General features: G+C 36.3%; 1 protein-coding gene across 2 annotated transcripts in view; it reads left to right on the top strand.

Annotated features, from left to right (window-relative positions):
• PRKG1 (protein kinase cGMP-dependent 1) overlaps positions 1–17,190 on the top strand; it is a 1,349,224-nt gene that overhangs the window by 960,009 nt on the left and 372,025 nt on the right. For both annotated transcript variants that reach the window (XM_050805423.1, XM_050805422.1), the window contains exon 5: positions 6,369–6,432. In XM_050805423.1, the coding sequence (XP_050661380.1) occupies positions 6,369–6,432 (64 nt within the window). The remainder of the gene's footprint in view (positions 1–6,368; positions 6,433–17,190) is intronic.

Genomic DNA, 17,190 nt, shown 5'->3' with positions numbered 1-17,190 from the left:
ACAGTCATTCCAGGATAAGCCTTAAGAGTCAAAAAGTTATTCAACTCCATCTTTTAAAAAGTTATTCAACACTGAATAGCACAGTTACCACTTGTGTTTCTTGCCACATATTCGTGTAAATGATAATTTCTTTGATGATTAGTTTGTTCTGGTACTAGAAGAATACAAGCAAAACAGCGAATCCAGCCATGTTTGTAGCTTCATTCATTTGTAAAGCAAAAGTACAATTGTGCAGACAAGATCTGAACTCAGTCTTTGTTTTGTAGCTAAGCCTTTAATTCCAACAAGGTACCATACCGTTTGAAAGAAGCAGTGCAATAATTTCTTTTACTGACTTTGCATCCAGCACGCATTCAGCAAAGTCAACTATACAGTGTGATCTTCTCTACTGAATGCAATATGGTAACCCATAAGATACTTGACTGATTTTCAGTTTTCAGTTGAAAAGCTATACAAAACACTTTTCTTTTAGAAAATGCATCATGTCTACATTTTTTAAAACTCAATTTCTTTTTCTTTAAAATCTGAATGATTTGTCTCAAAGTGGTTTCATAACTTAACTGGAATGATAATCTTTCCAAAAATGTTTTTGTATAGCATAATAAGGGAAATTATTATCTATACAATGAGAGAAAGATAGCTTTCATCTTATTTGTATTTCTTATTCACAGTGTTTCCAAGTTTCTTTGGATTCTCTATCTTCCATGAGTCAGGGACTCTCTGGTGTGACATTTAAAAAATTTCATTGATACATAATACTTACACATACTTATGGAGTACTTTTGATATTTTGATGCATTTTTATATTTTCCGAGTGTCTTTGGACTTAAAGATTGACTGTTGGGACTTGAGAATGTAAGTCTTCTAATCACCCTTTCAAAGCAGATAATCTGTTTTAAATTAAGAAAATATTATATAAACTTTTATTTTTTATATTTATTTATTTATTTATTTATTTATTTATTTATTGAGACGGAGTTTTGCTGTTGTTGCCCAGACTGGAAAGTGCAATGGCATGATCTTGGCTCACCGCAACTTCTGCCTCCCGGGTTCAAGCAATTCTCCTGCCTCAGCTTCCCAAATAGCTGGGATTAAAGTCCTGTGCCATCATGCCTGGCTAATTTTGTAGTTTTAGTAGAAATGAGGTTTCTCCATGTTGGTCAGGCTGGTCTCGAACTCCTGGCCGCGAGTGATCTGCCTGCCTCAGCCTCCCAAAGTGCTGGAATTACAGGCGTGAGCCACCACACCTGGCCTTAAACTTTCTTTTATTAACTTCTTCATAAGTACTATACAATTCTAAAATTATAAGATAAAATTTCAAACGTTTATAAATGTTTTAAAAATATGTAAAACTGTTATTGAAAAATAAGGAATCCAAATGTATTTACTTGTTTTTCTACTCAGGCACACAGAAACATTAAGGATTTCAAAAGAATGATCTAGTGGATGATGATAATAAGGTTACAGAGATTATAGCAGGTGTAATGACTAGTCAGAACACAGTAGAAATACTAATAGCATACTAAGTTATGTAAACAGTACACCTATCATAAATCTACTACCTTAAACATTTTAGGGAACCCAAGAACAAACAAGCATGCATTCCATTTGTCATCAAAGTGATAATATCATTCTATGTCAGGTGATCTCTGGAGAATTCTACCATGTGCATGTGAAAGAATAAGTGAAAAAAGAAAACTCCAATTTATGAAAATAGTTTTGACATTTGAAGACCCATATAAAAGGGTCACAGGAAATCCCTGGGTTCCCAGACCACATTTTGAGAACTCTTGCTGCATTTAATTATGTTGTTCTATATGTGCTCCCAGTTTTTGTTTTTATTGACATGCTTTAATAAAATTATTTGTACTTAGGTTTTCCCCTCTTAGTTATTGTTTTCATGCAACAGGATACCATAAATGAAATTACTAAGGTGAATTAAGAAAATGAGACATCTACTAATACAACTGTCCTAATCTCTTCAAAATGTCAGTGTCATATGGGCAAAGATGGGAAGGTTGTCATAAAATGAGAGACTAAAGAGAGGAATAACAGCCAAAAGCCGTGTTCAGATTTTGACTGGACTTGGTTTGAAAACAACAACAAAAAATTGATGAAGACACTTTTGGATGATAGGTAATATCTGAATGTGAGATAAATACTAGATGATATTATAGACTTATAGTTAATTATAGTTACTTATAGTTAATTTTGTGATCATGGGATTAAGGTTATTTCCTTAGGAGAATTTTTTTTTTTTTTTTTTTTTTTTGTGGATATGTATGCTGAAGTATTCAAATTGTTTCATATTGGCAACTTACTCTCAAATGTGTCATCCAAAAATATCTATATATCCATTAATCTATGCACATACATAGAAGAATACATGGATTGAGAGTAGATAAATCAAAAATGATACCTGTTAACATTGTGATTCTGTGTGTTGGGGATAGAGGTGATCTTTATTATTCCAGACTTTCAATTTATTTGACATTGTTTATAATAAAATGTTTGGAAATAAATGAAGTCACTAAATCAGATGTTACTAATATTATTTATTTATTTCCATATCACTATCTAAAAGAATACAGTGTTGTTTTGAAAGGCACTTTTTTAGTACATTCATTGAAAAGTATGTAGCTCAGTGAGTAAGCAATCAGCTCCACCATCAGTTAGAGGGGATGTTTCATCCTTTCTTCACCAGTGCTGAGTGGAATGACCTCAGGCAGACTTTCAAGGTCTCAGTTGTCTTATCTATAAAATAGATGACAATAAGAATGGCTATTTGATAAGGTTGTTGTAAAAATGAAATTTATATTATCTATAAAACCCTTAGCTCACTGCCTGGCAAAGAGAAACTACTCAAATCTCATCTTCTATTATTGTCATTACAAATTCTAAGTCCTTGCTACGTGCAATTAGAAAAACCAATGGAAAAGCACCGCACATTAAATCATCTCTGTTATATTACATTCTAGTGCATTCTGTAACGTCGGGCCTATTGCAAGTCCTAGGGAACCAAAGCAATAGGTAATGCATCTGTAAGAATTACTGATAATTAGCATGTAAATTGTCACAATATTTTTTTTATATATAACTGAAAATATTCTTCTCTAATGTTTAAACATTTTATCTGGAAGTTTGTCCTTGCAATTATTCTGCCTTCAGTTTTCTAAAGTATAGACAACTTTATTTTGAATTATCTTATATATAATTTGTGGAGTCTAAATTGATGTATTTTGATGTATTGCAGCAAACTGAACTAATATATTTCATGGGTAGAAATTCAAACTATAAACATTCTCAATTGTTTTGTTCCTAGTGTGTAAGCTACTAGTAGACCAATCATTCTTAGAAAGCAAATCAATTATGTGACAGAATTTATCTAGTGTTTGCAGAATATAAATCTTAGATGTGTAAAGATGGCTAGAAAAGTGTGTTCACAGTAATTTATGAAAGTGAAGGCATTTATTTTTCCTGTTAAATAGTTTTCTTTTTGTGAAGTCCAGAAGTGCTTCAGTTGTTACTGGTAATATTTTAGAGTGTTTCTTCTTAAAAATCATCCTTAATTTTTATTAGCAATAAATGCTGCTCAATGTTTTGAGACATTTTAAAAAGGCATTAAAATTGTGAAAGATTTTTATATTTAAAATGCCCTCCTAAAACCTGATGCTTTTGTTTTCACTTAATGCATTATATAGTCAAGTAAATTTCTTCTCTTGTATAAGAACTCTCATGGAAATGAAAATACTGTAGTATGGCTAGGGATAGCCAGAGCCTAAAGCAAAATAAGAGGCATAGTATAATAGGAATAGGCTGGTCTAAAGAAGGAAGCCAATTATAATAAAATGAGAAAAACTCAATTCTAGTTTGTATTTTCCACAAATACCTAATGGGATAGAAGCACTCTAATTATTCATCTCACAAGAAACTGAAATACAGCTCATTAAAAGAACAAGGCAGGACTAAATTTTTCAACCTACATAACTCATGGAAACAGCTTCCTCTATCTCCTTCTGTCTCTCTGTGATATGGTCCATCCAGCTGCTGAAATTGGCTGCCTTCTGGAAATTAAACCCCACGTGGCTCAGACCGTAGCAGTAAATCTGGTACAACAGATGGTTCTGGGTGAATTGTTACACCTCTGCATAAAACCTTGGGATTTCATCAATGAGCTTTACCCTAAGTAATGGAAATCAAGGTGACAAATTAACAACAAAACTTCCATGCTTTTACCAAAAGAGCATATTATTATTTTTTTATTGTATCATTGTAATCAAGCCAAAATTGTGCTATAAGTCAAATGTCAGGCATACAAATGTATATGCGCTCAGTTATAGCCTTTCCTCCAGTCAGACATTAAGTTCTGATTAATTAAGACTATAGTTCCACATCCCAGTTAGATTTTCCAGTGAAGTTTCAGGAATGATATGTTGATAAGCTTTTGTTTTCTAAATTTAAAGTTATTATTATTTCACATAAAATAAGTTGTATTGGTTTGTACATTTGACATCATTTGGTATTTTTATTTACTGTTTAATGGGGAGACATAAGAGAACACAGTGAAAAGAATGGAGCTAACATTGTATTTTGATGTATTGGAGCAAACTAAACTAATATATTTCATGGGTAGACCTTTTCAGGTCTAGTCACTGTCCTATGAAGCATTCACAAATTCATGCTTTCGTAACTACATTCAAAATATGTTGTTTGTTATTTACAAATCGCTGAAAATACAGGGGGTTGAAAAAGAAAGATATAGTTTTTATTTTTGTGGATTTTTAATTCTAGCAGAGAAGACATGCAATAACAAATATCCAATTAATTATCTAATTACACTTGTAGTACGAGATTAAAGAGATCATGATAGGAGAACTTGACCTAGCTGGAGAGGGGTTGAGGAGAGTGGGAAGCTTTCCAATGTTGTTAAGTGAATGCTTGCATATCTGAATGCATCATCAATCAACCTGTGTCTTGAATAATGGTTAGGAGTTGACCTGGAGAAAGGTGTGTGTATGGAGGGAAACCTGGAAAGGGAATTAGAGCTTAAAGGAACCTGGTGACAGCAGACTAACAGAGGAGAGAGTGGCTTTCTCCTCATTATAAGTTGAGGCACCTATCTACAAAGAGAGTCAAACTCTGAAAACTATTTGTAGAGATCTATTCTGAGCCAAATGTGAGAACCACGACCCATGACACAGCCCCACGAAGTCCTGAGAACATATGCCCAGGGTGGTTGTTTTACAGTTTGATTTTATACATTTTAGGGGGACAGAAGTTACAGGCAGACATCCATCAGTACCTATAAGGTATACATTGGTTTGGTCTAGAAAGGTGGGAAACTCAAAGTGGGAGCTTCTAGGTCATAGGTGGATTAGAAGATTTTCTGATTGACAATTGGTCGTAAGAGTTAAGTTATTATCTGATGACCCAGAATCAATAAAAGGAGTTTCTGGATTAAGATAAGGGGTTGTGGAGATGAAGGTTCTTATTATGCAGATGAAGCCTCCAGGTAGCAGGCTTCAGAACTCTTATCAGACATAAAAAGATGCCAGACTCTTAATTAATTCTCTCCTAGATGAGGGAAAAGACCTGGAAAGCAAAGGGGATTCTGTATAGAACGTAGATTTTCCCCACAAGAGATAGTTCTACAGGAGAGAAATATTTTTCAAAATATGTTAAAGGAATATATTTTGGGGTAAAATACTTCAATTTCTTTCAGGGTATGCTATCTGTCATGTGATTCTATACTAGAGTCAGGTTGGAATTTGGTATCTTATTTCTACAAAGAATCTGTTTTGTCAGTCTTAAGATTTATATTTTAAGACTTACAATGAGCCTTAAGATTTCTATTTCTATTTTAATGTTAATTCTGGTAAGTTGTGACTGAATTCCAAAGGGAGGAGGGTATAATGAGGCATGTCCAATCCCTTCCTTCCCCTCATGGACTGAAGTAGTTTTTCAGGTTTACTTTGGAATGCCCTTGGCCAAGAGGGGCATCCATCAGTTGACTGGGGGACTTAGAATTTTATTTTTGATTTACATATCCATGGTCATGCAGGTAAATATAACAGTGATTTGGACTCAGTCTATCCAAACTCCGAGTTTTTTTTTCATACTCCATGCCTTTTCCCTGTTAGACATCAAACCATGCTTAAATGATTGCTTTGATCTTCATCTGCAACTTTGTTCTTTTTTTTCAGGTTGTGTGGCTAATGCAGTTTTGTTTGTTTGTTTGTTTGTTTGTTTTGGCAGATTCTTTGTCATAAAATAGTTTTGTATTTGAATTTAGATTCATGGTCATTTTTATTACTTATAAAAGTAAGTTGCGGTTCATGTGTTCAGCACTATTCTGTTTTGTTTTTCAGTGTTCCAACATTCCAGAGCCTTCCTGAAGAGATCCTCAGCAAGCTCGCTGATGTCCTTGAAGAGGTAATTGTTTTTAACCTTTGAACTTTTTGAGATGGGATCCAGCCTGCTTGGCTGGTTTCTTTCACAGCTGTGTGATGAGGAATCACAAACTGCAGAGACCTTTAAAAAATGTTTTAAGCTCTGGGATGAGCTGTATATTTGGCTTCATATAGAAAGTAGCTTAGCATGTCTGACATTTATATGCAGGAATGTGCAAATCAACCTAATTATAGAGGGAGACAAACTTTTTGTTGTGGTAAATACCATGTTACTTTGACTTACAAGAATAGGAACTGGCATATTTCTCTTATTTTAACTAGTGTAAACTAAAATTGTAGTTATCGCCACTCTGAAGCTTCAGATTAGCAAATTTACAACTAGTAGTTGGGCACTTATTTTATGACCATGTAAGTATATTTGATACACATAATTTTATGCCTGAAAGTGGAATGTCACTTTTAGTTGTTTTTGTCTGAACCCATAAAGCTATGGTTTTGAGAAAGAGGAGAAACAATACACATTAGGTTATCCTTTTGTAGACTGGGATTCATAACAACAGCAGCAGCAGGAGGAAGTTTTTCCATTTAAATTGATGAGCTTTATATGGAATGTAGTCTAAAGTTGTTGTCCTAAAGGTATTGGGCATATAAGTTTTGTTTCAGGTTGAAAAGATTAAAAAACTGTATTTTCCTGTTTGCTGAGGAAATAGAGGTACATTGGTGGTGTACGAAAGTTCAGACTTTTTCTCTAAAGGTTCAAGTCTAAGTCTTTTGGAGTGAATTGACAATAGAGAGATTAACAGGAGAAAATGTCATACAGGAATAGTGTATGGGGGAGGTCAAGGTGACGGAATTGGAGGATGGGGTCAGAAAAAGGTATGTCTAGAGTGCTATAGGTGCAGCCAAGTAATGGAGGGCCGCTTAGGACATTGCAATTAATTTAATTTTTACTTAGTGTGAGATAGAAGTCACTGGATGGCTCTAAGCAGAGCAATGAAATTATTTGACTTAGATTTTTAACAAAATTGTTGTGGCTGCTGTGTTGAAAAAAAAAATAAAGAGGCTGCTACAATAATCCAGGGAGCAATAGTGGTGACTTTGTTCACTGTGGGAAAAGGAGATTGAAAAATCCTCAGATTGTGACTATATATATAAGAATATATATAAATATATAAATATAAATATATACATATATAAATATAAATATATATATATTTTTTTTTTTTTTTTGAGACAGTGTCTTGCTCTGTCACCCAGGCTGGAGTGCAATGACGTGATCTCAGCTCACTGCAACCTCCGCCTCCTGGGTTCAAGCCATTCTCCTGACTCGGCCTCCTGAGTAGCTGGGATTACAGGTGCCCGCCACCATGCCCAGCTAATTTTTTGTATTTTTAGTAGAGACGGGGTTTCACTATGTTGGCCAGGCTGGTCTCAAACTCCTGACCTCGTGATCTGCCTGCCTCGGCCTCCCAAAGTGCTGGGATTACAGGTGTGAGTCACCGCACCCAGCCGATTGTGACTATATGTTGAAGGTAAAACTGAAAAGCTTTACCATTGCAGTACACTAGTGAAATGAGAGAAAGAGAGGAATCAAGGGGAAACCCTGAGGTTTCTGTTGTAAATAATTAGAAGGATGGAGTTGTTATGAAGTGACTTGAAGAAGACTGGAAGCACAGTACACTGAGGTGGAGAGATAAGAAGCTCAGGGAGAGAGACTGGGGTACAATCAGAAGCTTAGAGATCTTTGGTAGGTAGATGGTTTGTTGTAGCATTGTTTGTGTGGAGGGAACTGTTGGCTATCTGAATATCATTCCGTGGGACCAAATGCAGATGAACACAAGGCAGAACCCTGAAGGAGGAAGCAGCCAACAATTATTATAAAACCATGAATGGATCTTAAAAACATCATGCTGAGAGAAAAGCTTAAAACCAAATAAAAGAGATAGTTATTGAAACATCATTTACATATATTAAAATATATGAGCACAAAAATACATTTTGCTGGGAGTCCTGACAAAATATTGAAAATTGGATACATGTGAACAGTGGTCTGTATCAGAAAAGGGAAGGGAGACCTATAGGGATAAAAGAATGAATGAATGAATGAAGAGGAAGGCATAAAGCCTTGACTGATTCTTCCCATTTCTACCTTAAGAGAATGAGGAATGAAGAGAGACCAGGAAAGCCTGTGGAAGTAGGAGGAAAATCAGAAGCATTTTGCATGTTAAAATCCAAGAGAAGATAATAGCTTAGAGAAGAGTCAGCAAAGCTTGGATTTTAATTTAGGTAAAAAGATAAGGAGAGAAATGGGGTCAGCAGATAGGAAAGGGAAAGTCAGGTTGAAAGAAGAACAGAAAACATTATTGAAGAAGGAGACAGAGAGGCTTGCACATATAGCCTCTTGAGTAAGCACAAGAGAATAGGCGCTATAGTGCCTCTAGAAGCAGGGAAGGTAGACTATCTGGATACACATGCAGGTGGGTGGATTGATGTAGTGACTGGAGCTGTGGAAAGTCTGTTATGATATATTCTATTTTCACAGTGATACAGAAAGCAAGGTGATCAAATGAGACTGGGGATGGGGTAGAGGTACAAATGGTTTGAGGAAGAAAGTAGGAGAAAAATGGAAAAGTGAATGGACTAGGGAAAGTATATGATTGCTAGGCATCATTAAGGCCCTGCTTGATGTTAGCAATCCCAAGTCTAAGTTAAACAGACAACAAAGCATTTATTCAAGACTATTGCAATAGGGGAAGGATATTTAACTCCATGGAACAAAAGGTAGGAGAGCTTTTAAGCACTGGGGTAAGCTAGTGGAAAAGTCACTTAGGTAACTCCAGCGGGGGTACTCTAGGAGGGAGGCAGTTGTCCATCTTCATTAGGCCATCTGTGTTTGCTATTTGTTCCTTATGAAAGTTAGGATCCCATCCTCCGGAGAGACTGAAAGAAAAAGACTTGTCTCCTTCCTTCTAAGATTACATTTCTAAAGGATGGCTCCAAGGTCCTTGAGAAAGATATTCCTGGGGTGTGAAATCAGCTGGGAGAAGATTTTCATCACAAAGAGGCAGATTAAGAATTTTCAGTTGAAAGTTCTTTAAAAGTAAGTGCTGTAAGTGAAGGGAAATCAGTAGTCTTGAGTCAGGAAGCTGACTGTCTAAAGTTTCGTCAAAAGATTAGTCAGAGGGGAATATTAAGCCCTCTTGGACACTAGAACATTTGATTATGTGTCCGTTTTTTAGCCTCATTCATTTACCTGGATTCATTTTCCAGGTAGGTATAGAATTGGATTTAACCAGGATTGTTATTTTGTCAAGAGAAGATGGGTGGTTGATAGAGAAAATGGGGAGTTGAATGTGCATATGGAGAGTGATTGTAATGATTGACCTTGGAATTTAAACCGGGCAAGGATGAGAGAAGCACCAGATGGGCAATGGCCAGTGAGAAGTGGTAGGATCAGTGACTTCTAGTCTGATGAGGTTAAAGAATTTCTGGAATAAAGCTATAGGAAGGAATACGTTGGAAAGATAGTGAAAATGCTCTTGTCTCTATGTACTGACTATACCAATAATTCTGTGATCCTTATAGAGATTCTTAGCTGTTGGCTTTTTGCAGTCAGCTTTGCTATGACTTACTGGTCTCCTTCATCTATGTGAACACAAAGTGAAGCAGAACATTGTCACATTTGACTCCTATGTTCAAGTATAAAAAATTTATGAGAAACAGCACTGGCTATATTTCTCTCTGAAGGTGCTGACCTGTAACCTTTGTAAATATAAAACTACTTTTCCAGGTTGGTCTTTTGCCTTTTGCTTTTTTTATTGAATACACGGAAGAACTCTCTGGTGACACTGCGTATTGTTGTTTTTAAATCAAACTAAAGCACAAATTTATCAGCCCCAATCAACCTCCTAAAAAAAAAAAACAAAAAAAAACAAACAAACAACAAAACAAAGACTCCATGAAATTCTGTAATCATTGTCTTTCTTTTCCACAGCTGTGAAAGTATTTGCTATTTTGTGTTACAAAAGCCATAGCTCTATAAATAATTCGGACCAAAGAAATATTTTAGTATTTTATGTCAGATTTTCTAATCTGAAGATGCCTTAATTTGTGTTTGGATTGTGTGAGCCGTAGTGCAGTCCATACCAATGCTGAATTAAAATGGAAACAGATGATTAAGTACTCATATATTTGTTTTCAGGAGGTAAAAATGAAGTAAACACACCAAATGCAAAGTAGACATGTAAATACAGTACCCAGTACAAACATAGTGTTTAACTCAAATTGAATAAACAGGCACAATGAGAAACTAAATTATGTATCAGATAAAGTGACGCAAATTTGGAAGAGCGAAAGCAATATCGAAGTCACATAACATTAAAGGGAAATGTGCTTGCATAATAATTGAGCTGTCTTTCTCAAATAGCCACAAGAAGATGAAAGAACCCCAGATTATTTTGAAAGGAAAGCAGTACCATTAAAGCCTTCAACGAAGAAGTTTACAGCTTCGTTTGTTTGACAAATATTTATGGAGCACCTACCATGTGTCAGGAATTGTTTCAGGCCCTGGAGATTCAGGGCTCTGCTCTCATAGCATGTGTTTCGATGAAGGATACTATGAAAAAGAAGGAAGGAAAATAACATCAAGTGAGAAGGCTACTTCTGTAGTTACTAAGGGAAGAACTCTCTGAGGAGGTGATATTTAAACCAAGATCTAAATGAACGTACAGGGAGCCATGTGCATCTGGTGGAAGGAAGAGCAGACACACCATTTTAAAGTAGGAATGAGTTTCCTGTTCTTAAGCAACAGAAGGAATATTTGTGGGTGGTAGCAGTGCGTTGAGAGGAGGCTACAGAAAATTAAGCAGGACCAAGTTGCAGAGAGTTCTGCCAGTCATGATAAGGAGTCTGGTTTTTATTCTAAATATAATGGGGAGATTTTTAGGGTTGTAAGTAGTAAAGTGACATAAGCTGAGTTAAGTTTTAATAACATCTCTCTGACTATTGTGAGAAGAGTGGATTATCGAGGGAAAGGCCAGTTAGAGGGCTGCTGCAAAATAACCCAGGTGAGGGTGGATGGTTTGCATGTGGACTTATTTCTTATTGACTATTCATTCTGAATATTCATTGTAAAACAATACTTGCAGCAGAAGAGAAAACAATTTAAAAGTGATATGGAAAGACAGAGACTGAGAGAAATAAAGTATAACCAGACAGAGCATTGAATATAATGATATTGAAAGTGATATGGTTAGATCAGTGTGACAAGAAGGCAAGAGTACAACACCTGGGGAATCCTGTTCTGAAAATGAAGAAATAAAAATAAAAAATAAAGGCTTTAGGAGTGATTTCTGCCATTGCCCTCCCCACCCCCCACCTATCCCCTTCTGAAATTTCTATCAGAAATATACCACCCACTTGTGAGTTTCTCCCCATGAGATTACAGTACAATAATGAATCTCTTTATTCGTTTTGTTTGTTCATTGGCATTATTATTATTGTTCTAAAAATTCAACTTTTATTGTATTACTATTATTTTTTTTGAGATGAAGTCTCATTCTGTTGCCCAGGCTGGAGTGCAGTGGTGTGATCTCAGCTCACTGCAACCTTCATCTCCCTGTTTCAAGCAATTTTTGTGCCTCAGCCTCCCGAGTAGCTGGGATTATGGGTGCATGCCTCTATACCTGACTAATTTTTGTATTTTTAGTAGAGACAGGGTTTCACCATGTTGGCCAGGCTGGTCTTAAACTCCTGACCTCAGGTGACCCACCCACCTCGGCTTCCCAAAGTGCTGGGATTACAGTTATGAGCCACTGCGCCCACCCAACTTCTATTTTAGATACAGGGGTACATGAACAGGTTTGTTACACGAGGACATTGCATGACGCCGAGCTCTAGGGAATGGATCTTGTCACCCAGGTAGTGAGCGTAAGTATCCATTAGGTAGTTTTTCAACCCCACGCCCTATCCCTGTCTAGTAGCTCACAGTATCTACTGTTCTCATTTTTATGTCCATGTGCACTCAATGTTTAGCTGTCACAAGTGAGAACATGTAGTAATTTAGTGAACCTTTTCCTCTTTCCTTTATATAACATACTAGAACAATTTCCTTTGTATAGTGAATCACTCCTTCAAGAACAAACGAGAGTTTTCTCTGGTCCCTTTGAAAAGTTGTGCATACTTACAAATATAAAAAGTTTCTTGGTCAAAAACCTATCCAGACCAAACACAGTAATCTCAATGTTTTCCTAGGCTGTGTTTTGAAAGACAAGTTCAAGTAATTTACTTGACTCTCTAAGTGTTCACTGTTATTGTCACTGCAGTATACTCTACTTATCCCATATTTGACTCAAATTGAGACAATAAATATTAGAGATTATTTTAGGACTCAGATTTATTTTGCTAGAGAAGCCATTTTTAATTTATAAAATAGAAGTTTTAGGTGCAAGTATGGAACAGAAAACTCTGACTTTATAAACTGGTTGCATTAATCTCTATACTATCCCATATAGTACTGTGAAAATATGTATTTGAATTAATTGAATGTATTCGAGTCTATTCTGAGAGTCTAGGAAGTACCTGGGGGAAAAGGAAAACATTGTGAAATTATAAAATAGGATCCAATCTCCTCTTTCCTACTATAACAAGCTAACTCATTTTCTTTCTTCTCTTATATATCTAAGATATGTCTCTATACATGAATTGCATTTTTCAAATGGATTGAAGAACCCCTAACTAATCTCCAGCTAAGAAATAGTTCCCTTCAATTATTTCCCACTCAATCACAATGGAGAAATGTCAGTGACAAAATTAAAAAAAAAAAAAAAAGTAATTATCTAAATGTTGGGACTATGGTGACATCTTTAAAGAAAGCGGTAAATAATTTTTTTTTTCATAGAGAAAAGCAGCAAAGATTAACCTAATATGTCACAAAAAGTACTTAAAAGTCAATTTGAATGAAGGGTTACATATTCACAAATGGGGGAGTAAAAGTCTAGGTACCTTGAGGAAAACTGAACCTTACTGAAAACACCAAATTGGAGAACCAAATTAAGTCAACAAATTCGCTTTTTACCACCTGATGTGAGTACCGTTCCTTTATCTATGTGAAGAGAAGTGGGGCATGGATGCTATGTTTAGATCTCCTGATTTTTAGGTAGGAAACAAAGCATATCAGAACCACTTCTTTGCTTGTATTAAAGTTAATTTCATGTCCAATTTTCCCTCTAAAACTTTTGATGAGATTTTCTTGGAATAAAAGACTTCTGTCTCACTAACTTTTTAAGAACTCACTACCTTTGATTCCCAATTTTGCATGACTGAATCTTGGAAACATGTCAGCCTAACTTATGAGTTGTTCTGATTTGTGTCCCTGGATGGTGCACTTATGTATGTTATTATTCACTGGATATTTATATGTATATGACACTGACAAGGTCTTGGACAAATAACATTTCTTACTTACTAAATTATTAATTGGGACATTATAAGAAAGTTTTTTTAAAAAGACAAAAAATAGACAAAGAGAGAAAACATATTTCAACTCACCCTTGTTTAATGATGTAGTAGGAAGTACATACCAGATTATACATTCCAGGGACCCTCTTGGGAAAAGGAAGTTAACTTACTCTCACTTGCTGCCAGGTCCAGCAGGCTGATAAATAATTTAGTTGTTTTGGCTGTGCAGCTATTCCTCAGTTTTACTGTCCTGATGTGTTGACATCATCCCAGACTCCTTTGCATTCTCTCCAATTATGAGTAATACAGAGAAAAAGTCCTGCCTTAGGTGCAGTTATTGGAGTGCTGTGAAGCTCTCTCTTTTATCATTATAAATAGGCCTAGACTCTTCAGGAAAGACACTGATAAGGTAAATGGCAACATTATTAGTTTTCTTTGAAATCTGTTGTTTGTAACTAAACTTTTTCTTCCCTTCCTTCAGGTTTGGCTCTTGCTATTCAAAGCCAAGCTGGAAGAGATTAAAAGTTCCTGTTTCTTTCTCAATTGCTTTGGCCTAACATGCTCTGAATTTGGAAACTTAACTGCCTCTTTTGTTCTCCCTCATTTCACCTGTGTCTTCCCTTTTGGGGAGCAAATTACTGCTTTTGAAGGAGAATGAGGTGGAAGGTGTGTGTGTGTGTGTGTGTGTGTGTGTGTGTGTGTGTTGGTAGTATGGAAGATGGGGAGGATAAAAAAAGGAGAGCTTAAAAAGTAAAGACACAACTCTCAGTTCAGTATTAATATCTCCACATCTTATTTACAAAGCAAATAGGGAATAAGAGAAAGTATTTGCTAATTATAGATATTATAAGGGACTTGTATCCATAATCTTTACACGACACTTACAGCTTAATAATAAAAAGATGAATAATTAATAAGACGAGCAAAGCACTTGAACAAAGACCTTTCTCCAAAAAAGATATACAAAAGTACTATTAGGACACAAAAAGTTTCTTAACATTATTAGTCATTTGGGAAATGCAAGTCAAAATCACAGTTAACATACTCCTTCGCACCCACCATATTGACTAGAATAAAAAAAATAGACAATAACAAATATTGTCAAGGATGTAGAGAAATTTGAACCTTTACACATAGCTGGTGAGATTGGAAAATGGTGTGCCTTATTTGGAAAATAGTTTTGCAACTTCTCAAAATGTTAAACATGGAGTTACTGTGTTATCAGAGGTGTGTGAACCAGAGCAACCCCATCTTGAGTAGAAGCTGGGTAAAATGAGACTAAAACCTACTAGGCTGCATTCCCAGACAGTTAAGGCACTCTAAGTCACAGAATAAGATAGGAAGTCAGCACAAGATACAGATCATAAAGACCTTGCTAATAAAACAGGTTTCAGTAAAGAACCCAGCTAAAACCCACCAACACCAATATGGCGACAAGAGTGACCTCTGGTTGTCCTCACTGCTATACTCCCACCAGCACCATGATAGTTTACAAATGCCATGATAGCATCAGGAAGTTACCCTAAATGGTCTAAAAAGGGAAGGCATGAATAATCCACCCCTTGCTTAGCATATAATCAGGAAATAAATAACCATCAATATGGGCTGCTCTGTCTATGGAGTAGCCATTCTTTAGCCCTTTACTTTCTTAATAAACTTGCTTTCACTTTACTCTGTGGACTCACCCTGAACTCTTTCTTGCCTAATATGCAAGAACCCTCTCTTGGGGGTCTGGATCAGGATCCCTTTCTTGTAACTGTGTGTCCTAGCAATTCTACTCCTAGGTGTATACCCAAGAGAATTGGAAACACATGTCTATATAAAAACTTCTACACAAAGGTTGATAGCATTATTATTCATGATATTCAAAAAATACAAACAACCAAATGGTCATCAGCTGATGGACGGGTAAATAAAACGTGGTATATTCAACATTAAAATATTACTTGACTTTAAAATGGGTGAAGGACTTGATACATGCTACAACATGGATAACTTTGACAGCATTTTGTTAAACAAAAATAAAAGTAAAATGCCACATACTGTGTGATTTCATTTATATGAAGTATATAAAACTGACAAATCTCTATATAAAGTAGATTAGTAGTTGCTAGAGCTGAAGGAGGACAGTGGAGAAGGTGAGTGACTATTAAGAGTGTAGGCTGGGCGCGGTGGCTCACGCCTGTAATCCCAGCACTTTGGGAGGCTGAGGCAGGCAGATCACCTGAAGTCAGGAGTTCGAGAGAAGCCTGGCCAACATGGTAAAACCCCATCTCTACTAAAAATACGAAAAAGTCGGGCGCGGTGACTCACGCCTGTAATCCCAGCACTTTGGGAGGCTGAGGCAGGCAGATCACCTGAAGTCAGGAGTTCGAGAGAAGCCTGGCCAACATGGTAAAACCCCATCTCTACTAAAAATACGAAAAAGTCGGGCGCGGTGACTCACGCCTGTAATCCCAGCACTTTGGGAGGCCGAGGCAGGCAGATCACGAGGTCAGGAGATCGAGACCATCCTGGTTAACACAGTGAAACCCTGTCTCTGCTAAAAATGCCAAAAATTAGCCGGGCATAGTGGCTGGTGCCTGTAGTCCCAGCTACTTGGGAGGCTGAGGCAGGAGAATGGCGTGAACCCAGCAGGCGGAGCTTGCCGTGGAGATGGCGCCACTGCACTCCAGCCTTGGCACTGAGCGAGACTCCGTCTCAAAAAATAATAATAATACAAATACAAATACAAAAAAATAGCCAAGTGTGGTGGCACACGCCTGTAGTCCTATCTACTCGGGAGGCTGAGGGAAGAGAATTGCTTGAACCTGGAAGACAGAGGTTGCTGTGAGCCAAGATCGCGCCGCTGCACTCCAGCCTGGGCGACAGAGCAAGACTCTGTCTCAAAAAAAAAAAAAAAAAAAAAAAGAGTGTGGATTTCTTTTTAGGATGATAGAAACATTCTAAAATTAGATGGTGCAACTCTGAATATACCGAAACCATTGAATTTACTCTTTATATGGGTAAACTTTATAATATCTCACTAAAGCTGTTATTAAAAAGTACATATGGACTTTGATTTCAGTTGCGATAATTTCAATGAAGGAGAGTTTTGGGCTTATAAGAAGAATGTGTACTTTAGGGTCTCATTTGACTTGACAGCCATGCAAATATCATGATGGCAAAGTATAGTATAAAATTTTAAGTATTAACAAAAGTAATACATGTTTTAAAAGTAGCCATGTAAAAGAGATTTGGTAGGGATGTTGTAGATACTTACACATTGATTAGTGATTGAACAATATTAACTTTTTGCATCTGTCTGAGATTCCATATTTCA

The sequence above is a fragment of the Macaca thibetana genome, chromosome 9 (genome assembly GCF_024542745.1).
Source record: "Macaca thibetana thibetana isolate TM-01 chromosome 9, ASM2454274v1, whole genome shotgun sequence".
NCBI classification, from domain to species: domain Eukaryota; kingdom Metazoa; phylum Chordata; class Mammalia; order Primates; family Cercopithecidae; genus Macaca; species Macaca thibetana.
This window is presented reverse-complemented; position numbering and strand designations above follow the sequence as displayed.